The sequence below is a fragment of the Rhipicephalus microplus genome, chromosome 10 (genome assembly GCF_043290135.1).
Source record: "Rhipicephalus microplus isolate Deutch F79 chromosome 10, USDA_Rmic, whole genome shotgun sequence".
Lineage (NCBI taxonomy): Eukaryota > Metazoa > Arthropoda > Arachnida > Ixodida > Ixodidae > Rhipicephalus > Rhipicephalus microplus.
Genome location: NC_134709.1, coordinates 84,682,079 through 84,698,943, shown reverse-complemented (window position 1 = coordinate 84,698,943; position 16,865 = coordinate 84,682,079). Strand labels below are relative to the sequence as shown.

Below are 16,865 nucleotides of genomic sequence, written 5' to 3'. Positions count from 1 at the left end.
ACAGCTTCCTTTTCTGGTCCCATATTTTCGCACTTAGAATGCACTGTATTGTGTAATGCGAAAACAAAACTTGGATTGATTGATTTGTTGAGCTTGCCATGTGCGGCTGTGTGAGGACCGATGCAAAAGTTTCGGGCATGTGAAAGCCTACCGGCTTGCCTAGGCAGGGCACGTTTATTTGAAAGGTGTCGAAGCACACCTGCCGGATATAGCAATGAACATAACAGAGTTTAAGCTCTAGAACATGAAACTTGGACGATGGAGCTGCTTTCGTTGCGTTATGCCACACATAAAATTTTTTCTTTTGTATGAAATACGACTTGAATATGATGTCTTGTATGAAATAATGTTCACATACGTTTCTGTTGAAATAAAGTTTTCTTTAAAAGCCGGCCATTCCAGACAAAACCGGGAGTTGGTGTAGATGCAAGTTGAACAAGGAGTCCAAGAAATAACAGCAGGGAAAATACAGCCATTGTTATAGTCCAGTGAGAATCCAATATGACAAAAACGAACTGTCAGCACCGGCTGTTAGACTGTTTACTAGTAAAGAGAGCGTGTGAACTCTACATTTGCAGATGCAGATGAACACCAGAAAATAGGACTGAATTCTCAAATTAATAAACGCCTATGCCAATGGCAGTCAGTTCATCAAAGGCCTGTTCGTCTTCAAGGTAAGAAAAATAATTTTGCGGTTTTGCGGTCCTCTGGAAGTACCCTAGCTTCCAGTGAGCTAGGTGAAAGCCATGCGAGCAACTTAATGCTATGGCGCTACGTGGACCTCTGAAATCCACCACTATATCTTGCTTTCGTTTCGTGTGAATGTATTGTCAACCGCAATAAGTACAAAGTTTGAAATTAGGTGAGCTTCTACAGTTTCCTCGCGACAGCTGATTAGGATAACTAAAGGTGATGGTACTGATGCCAGGAATCAATTTGTGGCAACGCTTGTTCTACATGTGGTGCTCGAAAATATACGATACCTTGTAAGCGAGCTGAAAACAATCAAGTGGTGAAAACACGCTGTTGAGGGCTCAATCTTTGCTAATTGCCGAATTAACGAAAATGGAAAGATCGTTCAGAGTTCGTAGGATCGATTATGCAGCCAAGCGTCGGCAAGCGGCGCTCTTTCCAGTACTCAAGTGTTGAAGAGTGGGCGAGTTAACTCGTCGTATATTTGAACAGGTACAGCGTCTTACGGTAAAAGAAGAAACGGCTGAGCAGACGCGCGTGTTAGACACGAGAGCACAAGAGGACAGAGCTCTAGGACACACGCCAGTGGGCAGAGCTCTTGACAGTGGATGTAAGATGCACAACTGGAAGCCCCATATGACGAAGCAAAAGCTGTCTCTACCTATGTTCCTCCGTTCATTGTAATAATCGCCATGACAACATTAAGGAAACTTCTTGCTGTATATTGTGATTTAGTAGCCAGCTCATCAATTAATAATAATAATCATTATCTATAACACCGTCGAAAAAGCATGCACTGATGCAGGTGACAATATTGCCTTAGACACGCGTATAGTGGCTGCTTGAATACCACGACAAAGGTTACGATTGCTTTCGCGGTGGGTATACTTCGACTTGCACTTGCGGTAGGCGCCCTCGGTGTATAAATGAAGGCCACACCAGTGTTCTGCGTGTTCCGCGCAGGCGTAGCGCTTTTTTGTATATACTGTGACGACGCGGAATCGTCGAGCACACAAAGCACCTCGAAAAAATACGCTTTATCGATCACAGGACAAAGACTGCAACGTCTTCTTCATCTCCACCCTAGGCCAAGGACACTCGCGCTGCTTCGCTGTCGCCGCCACTGGCATATACGCGCGTCAATATGTACAAACCTTGTCCACCAGTCGCGCTGTTCTTGGCCCTCGTCACCTTGGGCGCTTCTGGTGAAGTCGCGCTCCACGATGTACTTTCCATCCCGCGGAACGAAGATGAGCGAACCCAGGGTCAATTCCGCCTTGTTGCCAGCGGCTTCCCTGACTTTCAGCGTCAAGCTGATGTCGTGCCCTGCCAAGCTGCCTCGGCTCTTGTCCGTGTACGTGTAGCTGACACAGAGGGAGTCCAGCGGCAGATCGAAGTCGAACAACCTGCAGAAGTTTGTGAGGGCACATGCATTGCGCGGGATTGTGCACAACAATAGCTGTACCTGGGATGACGGTTGCAACTTGTTGGCCTAGAGGGGCCGTGACACCCTATTTTCGATAATAATACGTGCTCAACGGGCTAATTCTTATGCTTTCACACTACAAGCAGGCGAAATTTTACCAGAATTGGTCTTGAAATTGGTTTATATTCGGACATTTTTATAGAACACACAAGTGGCCGGATAGTCGGTCAACTCTGGTAGCTCGCCAGCAGTGGCGTAGCGTGCGGACGAGCTATCTCAGCGTCGTTCAGCTTGCCATTGGAAATAAGCGTCTCAACCAGCGCCATCGGGTGCTGCAGAAACACACTACACCACGTTTTGTAGCTGATTTGCTAGCAGGCCACAGTTCCATGTCATGCATTATATGGCGTCACACGCACCATGACAAAATAGAAGTCACCGCGGTTTTATAGCTGGTGAGTTGTGGGCTTATTTTGAGCTTCAATGTTATTTGCTAGTCTGTTTTTCACGTATGCACACTTACAATAGGCCCTCTACGTCTGTTTCTCGCTGAAATCGGCAAATCTTTATGTGATCGTGCTGCACAGATTGAACGAGGCTGAGCGTGCCACGACTGGGGTGCTCCTTGTTTGTGGCTTCTCATGTTATGCGCGTAAAGAAAGGCAAACCATTGTAGTTGGAATGCGTTTGTAAACTGAAGACAGCTGTGTGCTCAGGACGCCTTTCTTACAGTGGTTTGCAGCTTTGCATCTGGTAATTGCTAAATTGAAACGTAACTTCTCTAACGCATCGTACAACTAACACATCGTAAATCCTCTAACACATCATACATCTTCGCTAATTCGGGACGGTTTCGACTCCGTTGAGAACACCCGCCTAAATACCATAAGAAACTAGCGCCACACAGTTGAATATCCTGAGATTACGTGCGCTCTAGCTGTGATGCTGAACGCGCCGCGCCGTTTTCAAATTGGGGGACTCGCAGATAGTAAATAGTGAAGCGATGTCGATGTTTTGGGCGGGTTCCCCTTTGAAAAAAAAGAAATGCATTCCCGTCGTAAGCAGCGAAAGGCGCTTTGAGAGTCGGAGCTTTGTACGTGCCCCGCAAGTGTTCCCAGACGTCCACATTACTCGCCTTACTCGTGGAACGTCCTCCGGTGCCTCTGTCTTCGTCAACCAGAGAAGTTGTCGATTGGTGCCAATAACTCAGACGAGCACGTCACCCTCACTTTAACACCAAAGAAAAACATCATGTATAGGCAACAGTCGTCGCTCATAATTGGTCAGAGATGTCCCCGCATTCAAAATTCGCAAACAACACAGACATGGAAGTACTTTGCGCTTAACAAACACGGACAAAGAATTTCATCAATTCCAACTAGGTCAGCTAGCAGTTATGCTTCAACAAAAGCATCTCGCGTTTTCAAATTTGGTGTCCGAAGACCTTTAAAAAATACCCGTTACACAAACTCGCCTTTTATAGTCCGTAGGTCGGAAAATTCAGTCATGGCTCATGAGTCGACTAAGATTCAGATCGAGCCGCGAGTCTTGGTCTAAGAAGGTCTGAGTGAGTAATAATTTTGATAGCACGCCTAGCGGTGAGATATAAATACGTTTATTAAATAAATAGCAGTGGTACACTGACCAGCAGCTCACGAGGCTCGCCATGGCGAAGAACAAGACCATGAGTGATAAATAAGCCAACTTCGCGTGATGTAGTTTTTGGCAGCGCAGAAGTTTCAGCGTGGCGTTTCAACTGATCAATAGTGACAATCATCCAGTGGTTCCCGTCAGGTCTATAGGGAAGGGGACCACACAAGTCAATTCCAATATGCTCAAAAGGCCAGCAGCAGCAAAGCGACGGCTGCAGATGTCCATTGACACTGTGCGATCGGCTCTTCCGGCGTTGACATTTGGAACACGAACTAATATGCACTGTCGGACAAAGCGGTACAATGCGCGCCAGTTTTACCGCAGCCGGAGGCATGCATTCGTTTTATTACACTGATTGATTAATATGTGGTGTTTAACGTCCCAAAACCACCATATGAATATGAGAGACGCCGTAGTGGAGGGCTCCGGAAATTTCGACCACCTGGGGTTCTTTAACGTGCACCCAAATCTGAGCACACGGGCCTACAACACTTCCGCCTCCATCGGAAATGCAGCCGCCGCAGCCGGGATTCGAACCCGCAACCTGCGGGTCAGCAGCCGAGTACCTTAGCCAGTAGACCACCGCGGCGGGGCTCGTTTTTGTTTTATTACACTGGCGTGGGCGCAATGAAGATCTGCGTGAAAGCAAGTGCAGATGTCGGCCTGTAGGTGGCGAGGAATCACCAGCAAGCATTGGCGGCTGTTAGAAAGTTGCGACATTACAGGGGTCCATCGCGGATAGTGAAATGTCGAGCTGCGCGTCGCAGTGAACTAGTGGGCGGTACCTAGTGGTCGCTGAGACAGAAACTCTACTACAGAGACTATCAACGCGTCTTGGCGCTGCTCAGAAGGCATATCAGTGTATGAAAGTGCCGCAGCATCGTGGCTGGAAACAATAGCAAGTAGTAAGTGGTTCATGAAGGAAAGGAAGAAATGCGCTAATTTCTGTCTGCAAAACTGGCGACACAGCTAAGCTCCTTGTTTGATGATGACTTGTTTGATGATGATTGATAAGTGAGGTTTAACGTCCCAAAACCACCACATGATTACAAGAGACGCCGTAGTGGAAAGCTCCCGAAATTTCGACCACCTGGGATTCTTTAACGTGCACCCCAATTTGAGCCCACGGGCCTACAGCATTTTCGCCTCCATCAAAAATATATGCCGCCGCAGCCGGAATCGGATCCCGCAATCGTCGGGTCAGCCGCTCAAACATCGACGTGTTCGAATCGTGCTTCACAACACCTGCAAGAGTTAATAAGGGCCACAAGCTTGGCTCTTTTTTTCGGCATTCTTGTTGGCTTTTTGTGGCAGTTTCCTGACTCGCTCTTTCACGCATCTTCTTGTTTCATTGACGAATTGCCTTTTTAGCGGTAGCTGTGCGTACCTAAAACCAGTATTTTTCAAAATGTCGGTCTATGTTGTATGGGACACCCAGTAATATACAAATATATAGACACCCACCAAGTTTTGCAGTAACCCCGAAACAAGTGCCACAGATTTACCTGAAGTACGGGATGACCTTTGGTTTTGTTGCTAGTTTAGGGTCGTACTCCAAACGCAGGCAACCACCACCACTGAACGAGAGCGTTGTATCCAGCATGGCCGTCCCGCCGCCTCCGCAAAGCCTGCCGCCTTGGTATCGGGGCTGCAGCTCCTGTTTTGACAGGTTGAACCAAGGCGCCGATTTGATGACCTGAAAAAAAAATAGTAAAGAGGTTTCGCAACCAAACACACCAGAGGTTCCAATTTTTTAACATGAAAGTGTTTTATGCCGGGGTCCACCAAAACTTCACTGACGTATCTCCATCATGGATATGGCGTTGTTAAAATATACATGAACAAAAAGAACACAAAGAGCATAGCTAGAAGGAAAAGTTTCGCAAATTTGGAAGACCCACGATTCAAATCTATGACCCCTCGGTCCTCGGTCTTTGGCGACAGACAAAGGGCGCGCAACAAACTACGCCACAGGCACATAGCAGGGCGTGCCACTTGACCATTTGACAGTTCAAACGAAGCGTTGTCCACTCACCGTTGAGCATAGATGTAGCATCTCATGCCAATGCAGGATATTGCATCCAGTTCATGTTTTGTCACGACCACGTCTGGCCTAAACTCATTTTAAATTGACTGCAAAATGATGACGAAGCCAAGCAAACGCACCATCACGCTCTGCCGACTCTAACAAAACCATAGGTGCGTTAGAGGCAGACCATTCGAAAAGACGCACCTAGCATCGCTAAAAAACGAAACGTCAAGTGTTCCTCATTTAATACTGTACAGTTACTTCCATATATACATAATGCTTACTTTTGAGAAAAAAAACAAGCATGTTTGTTTTCAAATGTATTAAAAATATTTCATTAAATCTTGATGCCAAATCTAGAACGCAATGAAAGAGCAATGCATACCCTGATTCCAGGTTTCACTTTTGCCGCCTCGTCACAAAAACTCTTTGCAATAAACTTGGCATACAAACAAATGAAGCAATTTTCAATTATATATAGGTTCACATTGTTCTGTTTTACACTCGGAAAAGAAGCGTCGAAAATTTCAAGAACGCAATCCATCCGAAGCGGATCCGAAGCCTGTACTTCCCAGAATTCCCGTTCGGGTACAAGCGCTGCTATAGCAGTCCACGTAGACACCAGCGCCAGATTCCCCTCTAGGTATTAATGTATGAAACTCTATGAGTGCAGTCATGGCCTCCGAGATCGTGCGCCGGCGGGTTGCACAATCTTGGAGGCTATGGTGCAGCAAGGGACACGGCAGGAGGGAGCGGGAAGCTTCCGCGCGTTTGCGGCTCAAGCTGAGAACTCTGCCTCTCGTGCTCGCTAAGCTGAGCGCATCGCAGACCAACTTGTGGCCACCGAGGCAGGACCCCGAATTATCGCACATTCACCGAAGTGGCCCACCAACAGGGCACTTGCGAAGACGGGGCCGCATGCCGAGCACATCTACAGAACGGTCCCCGACCTTTAAATGATGTACCGTCTGCTGCAACTACCGCTAGTTTGAAGAACGATTTAGGGAAAACCCGTTCCACGATTGGCGGTTGTTGTGATGGAGATGTGTCACCCGGCAGCCACATGGGTGCACCAACGTTTAAGGGTGCTGTACACACTACACACCAACATCAACGTACAATAAACACTGAACTACTTATGTGCAGACGCGTTTCACTTTCGTATGTTGTGCTAATTGTAATATTAGAAGGATCAACCACAATTTCAGATAGAGTAAGCCTGCCGATCCGACAGCCTGAACACGTCGATTCAGCGTGTGAAAAGTAAATGACCGTTTTCTATTTTGGTTTTTCTCTTTATGGTCATCGTGATAATACTTTAGAACACCATCAATCCTAGTAATTTGTACACCCAGCAGTAACCACTCCAAAGAAAGAGGCGCCCCCCTCCGTCACCACAAACAAAAGTTTATTTTATACAAACCTGCCTCTCACTGACCGGAACTCATTTGGACCCCCCCCTCCCCTTTTCTATACCCGTGGTGTAAAAGGACAATAATCTATCAAAATGAAGTTTACTGCCATCTGTGGATGTCAAACAGCTAGCATACGCGTAATTTTCAGACAATTTTATCGAGCTAATGTCGCGAAAATACTAAAAAATACATTTTGAAACTTCTGATGTCAAGCGCGGAGATGTCGGCACGAAGTTTAAAAGTGAAACTAGCGCATTGTTTTTCTCTGCTAATAGTGAACTCATCTGAGTGAAACATACGGTATTCGACTTCTCAGAGTGTAGTACGGCAATATAAACCAAGTCACTGCTTCTTTTTAGAGCTCTTCAGGTCAATATTGTAATCACGCCCCATAGATTTAGCTTGAAATCCTCGAAAAACGCGCTCAACTGACTCGGCCATTCTTGTAGAGAGAGGTGCCGAATCTCTGGCAGAACGTCGTGGACAGCGGCAGCGTGGTAACACGCCACTGTGGCCGGCATTTCTCGGGTAGGGCCCACAACCTGCATCGACAGGACACGATGCAGAGCGAGAACAGTGCTGAACCCAGCCATAACGAAGTCGCATCTAACAACAACCTTTATTTGTATAACTTATTCCACGTTGCTGCATTTTACTTCTGCATATTTATCACATTTTCTGACAGGAGGTCCCCCGTCAGCCAAGTGCTCTGGGACCTCCTTCTGTATGTTTATGTAAGCATGTATGTTTTGTACCAAAGTAAAAATAAACTGAACTGAACTGAACTGAAGCTCACTACATTAGAAAATGCGTTATACTCGAAATATTAAGAGCTATAAATGTCAAGTCCTATTTATTCGTCTCCACTGAGTGGATGATTTATTTGTTTATTTACGTTTATGTTTTTATTTATTCTTATTTATTATATACCAGCATCGCCCTAGTGGTCATTGCAGCAGGGGGGTTGCAGTCAAAGAAGAAAACAATGTAGTCACATTCACAAAACATGTTAGAACAGATCGTTGTTCAAAACGTTCACAGCGGCAGGCGATAGAGCATTATAACCCACAATTCATCGTATGCAATTTCTTTTTATCGAGACACCTGCTTTAGGCGGTTGGGCACAAATGGTTCTGCGACGGTTCATTTTGTATTAAAACGTTATTGTGCTTTTAGTACAACAGAAACAAGTGGAACTGGCGAAGAATATAACATTTGTGTGGGGGTGGGAGAGTCAATGTTTTTTTTTTTAAGTACTCTGGTCAAACAAAATTCCCTACCAGAGTTCGTTGACGACGCAATGAAAGGTGCTAATGTATGTTTATGACCACACAACTTTGCTATGCACTTCTAAGAACTTAAGTTTGAAGCGTACAGCTCATCTCAAACAAATCTTGTGCGAACACATTCTGCGTTAGTTTTGCGCGTTCCTGATGATGATCGAGTGATATATGAGGTTTAACGTCCCAAAACGACCGTGTGATTATGAGAGATACCCTAGTGGCGGGCTCCGGAAATTTCGTCCACCTGGGGTTCTTAAACGTGCACCTAAATGTGAGCACCCGGGCGTACAGCAATTCGGCCTCCATCGAAAATGCAGCCGCCGCAGCCGGGATTCGATCCCGCCAACCTACGGGTGAGCAGCAGAGCAACTTAATCACTAGACCACCGCAGCGGGGTGTGTGTTTCTGATATACTGAAAAACATCATAACATGAACGCCTCCAAACCACTTTGCAAAACCGCCTTCAGAAGTGTATCGCAAGGCTGCAACTATCCAAGACGTACTATCATAAATCATCATCTCAGATTTGGGTGCACGTTAAAGAACCCCAGGTGGTCGAAATTTCCGGAGCCCTCCACTACGGCGTCTCTCATAATCATATAGTGGTTTTGGGACGTTAAACCCCACAAATCAATCAATCAAATCATACATCATCATCGTCATCCTCATCGTTATTATAATTGAAAACAGGCAGTCCTGGCACTATCTGATGTGTTTGTTCCCGAAAACAGCAATACAAAGTGTTCCCGTACAAGTGTACGTTGCAAGAGATGACTAGTACTGCTTTGACAACTTTTGTTTACTAGTCAAGCGCAACTTCGTCTGCGACACTAACAATGTATTACATGATTGAATGCGTGATATACAAAAAAAGAAAAAAACATTTCGTGGGGCAAACAAAAGGGTATTTGACGCTGTGCTTAAACAATCATAAACTTCATGCTGACCCTCCGAAGCATCCCATCAATCTAAGGACACGTTCACTTCCCGACCACTCTTTTCAGAACCTAAACGGCTTATGACTGGAATATGATTAATTAATGATTGATTGATTCATTGATTGATTGATTGATTGATACGTGAAGTTTAACCTCCCAAAACACCCATATGATCATGAGAGACGCCGTAGTGGAGGGCTCCGGACATTTCGACCACCTGGAGTTGTTTAACGTGCGCCCAAATCCGCGTGCACGGGCTGACAGCATTTTCTTATGACTCGAATGAGGGTTCCGTGCAAAATATGACAGAGAATACCGTGAGTCATTCCTCATCTATGAGCTTTACGCCCCAGCGTTTAACGTATATTTAGTCTCTTGTCGACGACAGTTCGTCTGGTAAGGCGCTGGGTGTTATACGAAGTAAGTCTGGCCGCTAACTCTATTGCATCGTATCTCACGTAACTGTACAAAAACGCTAGTTGGTGTGCCCAGATAATATCGGTCCAGATTAGATGGGACGCCTCTTCACGATTCCCGATTTTGATGAAATTCACTGTGGACTAAGGCATTAGCTCAATAACGATGGTTTCGAACTTGCTCTTGTGAATGAAAAAGTCGTTCAACCTAAATAAATATACACGACTTCTGTCGGCGAAAAACGTTTTTCAGCGAGTTTCGTGATTTCTGAAATAACAGAGCAGGTTGGTAAAAAACAGTGCTGTTCTCAAACCCAGCATTTATTCCCTTTAAATAGCAACTAAAAGCAACGTTTTGAGTGAATTATTTTTCTTAATTCAGAAACTATAGGGGAAAAAATCACAAACTAGGGAAACTGCACAAAATACCTGTATTTTAGGAATTATTGCTACAAACATATTCTTTCAGGCAGGGACCCTCTACCGCTTTATGCCCCAATCCCACTACTGCCTTGTGGCAATATTAAACTGGAGGTAATGAAACTCAGAAGATATCAAGTTATGGTATATTCACTTTATTTCAAAGGAACTTCGCAATTTTATCCCACTTTGCTTCAATGCATAATTGGCTTTGGGCATAAGGACTGCGGGTACAAAAAATGCCCCCACCTTCCCGAAGGAAATCGTGAACAAATGCGAACGAATGGCGTAGCGCTCATAATGGGGTTTCATACGCTCATAATGGGGTTTCGCACGCGTAGCGAAGCCACGTCCGGCCGAATGGCCTATAGCTTCGCTTCGTTTTTCTGTATTCTCTCCAGAAATAAAATCTGTTCATTTCAAAAGAACGAAGCGTTAGAAGAATAATGCTTTATATGTTTTTCTTACACCGTGCATCCAATAGCGCCATTTGCCACACGTGGCGTTTTTCTGTCGTGGTGCGCGTTTCCAGCTCTAGTAGCTATAGCGTGCACGGATAAAAAGAAAACGCTACACAAACTCTGGTAGCACAAACACTACAAACGCGCTTCAAACGCACTGCATGGACGCGGTGGCAAGCCATGTTCAAGCAACGCCTCCTAGGAGGCGTTGGTCGTCACCCCCGGAAGCTTTTCAGGCCTGCGCGTCACGTGACGTGACGTCGACGACGTCACATCGCGCCGGCCGGCCGGCCGCCCTTCGCTGGGTGGCTGCGCCAGCCGCGAGCGCCCTTCACGCCTACCGACTCGGGCGAGCTTCCTTGACACCATGTCCGCACGATTTATCAAGGTATCCATTGATTGTATGGTTTAACGCGCCGACGCAACGCAGGCGATGAAGCGCGCCGTAGGGGAGAGCTCAGGATCAAGTTTTACTACCTGGGAATCTTTATTGTGTGCCGAAATCTCGTACACACGGGCGTTTTTGCTTTTCGCCTCCATCAGAAATGCGGCCGCCGCAGCCGGGTATCGAAACTGCGCCCTAGTGCTCAGCAGCGCTACGCCTTAGCCACTGAGCCACCGTTGCGGGGGAACTTATCAAGGTATCAAGAAATAATGAATATCGTGAATGGAATAATGCGTATTTATTTATCACAGCCAGACGCCGTCTGTACAAATATCACAGTGCACATTGTTCTCGGTCCAGGCAGACGACAGGCAACACAAGATGTTGCCCTTAATGCTGAAAATATGCCAAAAGTACAAAACACAATATCTTGCCACATAGAACTCAGAAAACAAAACAGATTGTAACAGCAAAAACATCCCCGAGCTTTGGAACAGAAAAAGCACACTTTCATTTAAATTGTAGGTTAGAGGAAAACATACCATTCGTTTATCATAGTAGCAGTAGCAACACAAGGTATCAGGTTCAAACACTTGCCAAAAAATACAATACAAAAGAACACTGGTGACTAAATTGTGGTCCACAGCATGATAAATGACAGAAAGAAAAGTAATTGTACTGCCACAGGTAGGTGCATGTCCTAGGGAAAAAATCAAACAAAAATCTAAGAAAAAAACAAATCACAGTGCACAACATGTCTGTACACAGAGTGCACAAGGAAAGTGTACACAGCTTAGGTACCAAAACGGACTGTACAACTGCTACAGTGGGCACCGAGGCAGTTCGAGTTAAAAAAAAAGAAAAAAGTACAGCACCTTTAAAAGCTAACAACTTGTAAAGAGATACAAAACTGGAAACAAGGCTCAAACAAGGGAATGTATTGCTTGAGCCAGGTGGCAATAAGTGCAGCGCTCCTCAGACAGCATCGACAGGTTGTTCAAAATTTCCAACAAGGAACTTACTTTTTGAACTGAGTCTGGTACAACAGCGCTACCAAGGTTCTTGATTGGTGAACCTTGATAGCAGGCAAAGACTTCAAGGTTTGCAAACACGGTCAATGACGCATTCAAACAAGGTTCACGATAGTCGATAATGTTCAAAAACATGGAGCACTCTTCTTTATGAATCACAGTCCACTTTGGAGACACTGACACCCCTTGCAGGCGAGCCCTTAGTTCTTCGAGGGACGAAAACCGGTCTCGTTTTTGCTCCGCTTCATATGACGCCAGCGACTTTTCTTTCTACAGCACGGGCGAGTTGGGAGGCTTCTTGTCGGCTCCTCTTGGCGTCAGGGGTTTCTCTCGTGCTCTGGTCTCGTACTGATAGGTAGGACGGACAGCCGGAAAATACCGTTGGGACAGATCCAGGACGCAACCGTGGTACTGGGAGTGCAACTTCAATAACTCTCCCTGTCCTTGGATCCGTCTACGATGTCGTCTTCTCAATGCATGAAGCGTCGAAATGATTCGCGCACACCTGCAAAAACGTTTCAAGAACGTCTGAGACGCCACTTCTCAAAAGAAAAAAATGCGCTCCCGTTTGCATGACCGCGTTTACAGTCCGTGTAGCTAAAACAAAGTCTACCTACGTTTCGCAAGCATCTAAATAAAAGCGCTGCGCTAAGCGGTACAAGCAACATGAAAGGAAACACGGGAGCGTGATGTCACCGCACTCCACGAAGCGCTTCCACCGAGAGCTTGCAAGAATGGACGACACCACGGCACTGTTAGTGAACAAAGCGCAGCTGACCATCCTTGCTGCGAACGCTGCTGGCGTCAGCGCTTCGCGAGGCCCGGCGGCCACACGCTCAAGTATTTCCCATCATAGGTGATTTCTACCCGAACAAGCAACGACAAGCTAAGAACAGGAGCATCTCAAATTCTTACCTTAGTGCACGAAGTCGGCACGAAGTCCTTCCTAGGAATGGCGCGTAGCCATTGTTTGAGAGCGTCGGCGTCTTTAGGGAAGGAAAACACTTGTATCTTCTTTCCTGTTTTGTAGTTGCCGGTGCATCCGGGTACACAACACTTATTCGGCATTGTCGCATCACTCCAGCATCACGCACGGAAACGAAATTGCCGCAAAACAACAACGGAAAGCAACAAACGTGAAACACCGTCAACACCACGCCGCCGAACCGTCACCACCGCCGCCCGCGCTGCGCTCGCTGCCGCTGCGGCTTCCCCAAGAGTCGGCCGGCCGGAAATGACGTCAAATTGCTGGGCGCAGGCCTGAAAAGATTTTCCGGGGGTGACGCGTTGGTTCAAGCTAAGGAGGCTCCGGTTGCCAGAGGCGAGGATTATCGCGCCCGCCCGCAGCTGTTGCTGACAGCTGCCGACGCGAAAGCGTCACATGGTGGGGGCTCCGGTTGCTAGGGACGCGCAAGCCCGCCGCCGTTGCTATGGGAGAGGGCGGTGGACGGATCCCGACAGACGCCTGACATAGCCCGACTAATAAATGCATATTCACATTTAATACTTGCGTGCTGTAGGCTACTCAAGGCGTTAACTAATGGCGTTACTTGAGCCATAAACAGCTTCGTCGTTGAATTGACCTGCTAAAGAGAGGTGCCCTAGCCTAACTATTTGACATAGTGATGCAAATAACAACGTTTCAGAACTTACTGACACTGGCTCTGCCTGAAATTCAGCGTGAAGTCTGTGCCGTGGATGGTAGACCTCATCAAGCGTGGGTCTAGGTGGACAAGGCGATCTTCCACGTACAACCATGCTGCGCCGGATATGGCAGCAGATAGGCCGTATTTGCGCGCTATGGCGACTGCCTGAAAAGAGAGTTAAGAGACGTCGATTGGCAGCAGTTCAACGTTTCGAGTTAGTTCACTTGAGTAAGGCATGTGCGTGCACACGGGGGAGGGGGTAAATGCATTGTGCCCTCCCCCCTGCACGTATCTGAGAAGTGCGCCCACTTTTCCCGCATGCCACCGGAGAATGGAATGTCCTTCCTCTAGATATCGCCTTCACACGGAAATTGATCCAATCAAAGCTGCTATCGAAGACCGTCTCTCAAGTCATGAGGTCCAAACCGATCCACCGATTTTTTCGCCCACCCCGCCCTCATTTAATGCCCCATGTGGGACCTTCGAGGTACCATGAATAAATTTATGAATAAAGATAATAATGCGCAGTGCTATGGGCTTGGAAGTTTATTCACGATAATTGTGATGGAGTAAATCTGATCTTGCATTCGTAGAATTCTATAGTTCACACTCCTATCTCGGGGAAGCTGCAGATAAAAAGTGTTGAGCAGCACGTCAGCACTTCCATTTCGATCTCGCATCCGCTTCGAAGATTAGGATTACTTTCTGTCTTACTCTACCAAACGGAGGGTGGGGTGCTGGATGCATTGCGATGAAACCTCACCTCATCTAGTGGAGAAACCCGCGCGGGTTTATGGTGTGAGGGTGTGCTGTATTGTATAACGTGTCTGTTACTTGGACAACGAATAACGGCACACACGAGACAATGATCTAGCGGGGAAGATGCACAGAGAACAAGACGTTGCGATGACTGAGAACAGAATTCTTTTTAAGACAGGCAGGCATTCAACAACCATTGTACGCTTTGTGAACATTACCAATGCGATCAGAGAAAATAAAAGAAGGGGAGGGCGTAGAATACGAGAGACTGCCCCACGCGATGGTGCATGCCCGTGCCAACAGATTATGGGCGCTCGGTAAAATGTGGGCCGACATCGGTGGCACAATGCGACAAATGTTAGTTTGAGTCTTCAGTGACGAATGCAATACGCACTTTACAAAGTAATCATGGCGTTCGTACCTATAGCAGAAGCCAATCTGAGAGGCAGACGAAACAAGCGGAGACCTCGACACACGCCGGGAACGTTATCGCACATCTTATATCGCGTCTCCCTGCTGCTGTCCGTATTTCGTCATCGTCTGAAATACTCATAAACACGGAGCGTGACAACGTTGTCGTGGCGTCGACGCCACGTGCACTTCTCTCGCATCCGATTCATGTCAGATCCTACCCGACCACGTGCAAGCGAGGCGATAACGCCGGCTACGAAAGCCATAATCGCAGTCGCAAAGACACGTAGGCGTATAATGCACTAGAACGGGTACAGTAATAGATAACTGCGGTACGCTCGTTTCTTTGAAGCAGTGAGTGATGTCTTGCCATCTTACGGCCGGCGTGAAGCTACGTAGCACCACCGCTTTTTGCCAGAGTGGCCATCCCTCCGTGCTTAGCCATACGTAAAATCTAAAAGTGCACTCTTAGATTTTACATATGGCTAAGCACGGAGGGTAGGCACGGGGCAAGAAAATACATCACGCAATCCTCGTGCCCTTAACCCCCCTCCCTTTTTTTGTTTTTTAGTCGAATACGCGACTCTCCAGCGCGATCACGCGCGCGTGCTTGGACAATGGCCTTTAACGGGGGCCCCTGCAATGACCGAGCGTGCCATGCGCAAATCAACCCATGGCTCACACAATGGCTGTGACGAGTAATTTTTGAGCTTATGTCGTCATTTGCCGAGAGAGAAAGCAATTTTATAGCTAATCTTGAATTCCAGGTAGCGTGCGGTGCTATATTTTTTGACAAGCGTTTTCTCCGGAGCCTCGACTGCCGATCGGCAACGTTTTTTGACTATGCTAAAAAAAAGTGCTGCAGGGCCCTTTTAAGCGAAAGCATAAGGCACTGTTTGACTGTTTCACACTGTGTTCCGAGACACTGAACCCGCCATCGTTGCTCTCCAGTCAACGCTTACCTTGTGCATCTCGTAGCCGCTTTCGTGGCACGTGCCCCGAGCGAGGACGTCGATCCCAGCGTAGACGTCACCCCTGCGTTTGCCGGCCGACTCTGCAGATTCAATGAGCGAGTCCTCGTGCCATTTGGAGTTCAAGACGATTCCGTCGCACGAATCGAAGAAGCGCAAGTTTCTGTCATTGAGTTCAGATTGCGACTCGACTTTTCCGCCGGGTTGAACGCTCTCCTGCCAGATGACGGCGGAACCGGCCACAGCGCGGTGCATTTCTTCGGTCAAGGCAGCGAGGAGGCCGATGACGAAGTGGCCTGCGCTGCAATCCTGCCGATAAAGGGTGGTGTATGAATTGCGAAAACATAAGACGAATTGGAGGATTCTAGAGCTTTGCTTTCAAGATCAGTTCACGATAGCGTAATCTGTCTTCCTGCGCATCTACTCCTGAACAGATAACTTGCTTCGGTTATCGGTGCATGCCTCAACCTTGCCAAAAAAGAAAAAAAATACGAACGACTGTGCGCATAACATCGGTCGTTTCAAGCTTTGATTGAATGCATATTGCAAGCACACACGATGCACCATGTAAAGTTCGACTTAACCAACGCAGAAAGCGTGAGCGACACTCTCAGACCACTAAGTCGGGCATTGGGGTCGAATTGCTTTTCCTTTGACGAGAACAATTTTGTAAGTACGTGAATTTCTTGTTTATAGGCCCAACTTTAGTTGTAAGGGTGGCGTTATTCCGACTCCAATACTTGTGACTGTGCAGGGCTTCAAGGCTGGGTAAAGAACAATTACTCAGGAAGTATGTTCGAGCACTGTATATTATACGTTGGTACCATAATGTCTTCTGCACAAAACGTACTAGAGGGAATCTCCACATGTGATAATACATTGCCAAGCTGGTTATGCATATGAATTTGTAGATTTAGACATTCTTAC

The 16,865-nt window shown here is 46.9% G+C and overlaps 1 protein-coding gene across 1 annotated transcript; it reads right to left on the bottom strand.

Moving 5' to 3' along the window:
* Positions 1 to 1,145: 1,145 nt before the first annotated feature.
* Positions 1,146 to 16,326, bottom strand: LOC142774461 (cytosolic endo-beta-N-acetylglucosaminidase-like). The gene is made up of 5 exons (XM_075874806.1): positions 15,930 to 16,326; positions 13,805 to 13,962; positions 7,650 to 7,758; positions 5,278 to 5,468; positions 1,146 to 2,099 (listed from the first exon to the last, which is right to left on the bottom strand). The coding sequence occupies exons 1-5, from the start codon at positions 16,191 to 16,193 to the stop codon at positions 1,766 to 1,768; spliced, it is 1,056 nt and encodes a 351-aa protein (XP_075730921.1). The 5' UTR covers positions 16,194 to 16,326; the 3' UTR covers positions 1,146 to 1,765.
* Between the last annotated feature and the right edge of the window lie 539 nt (positions 16,327 to 16,865).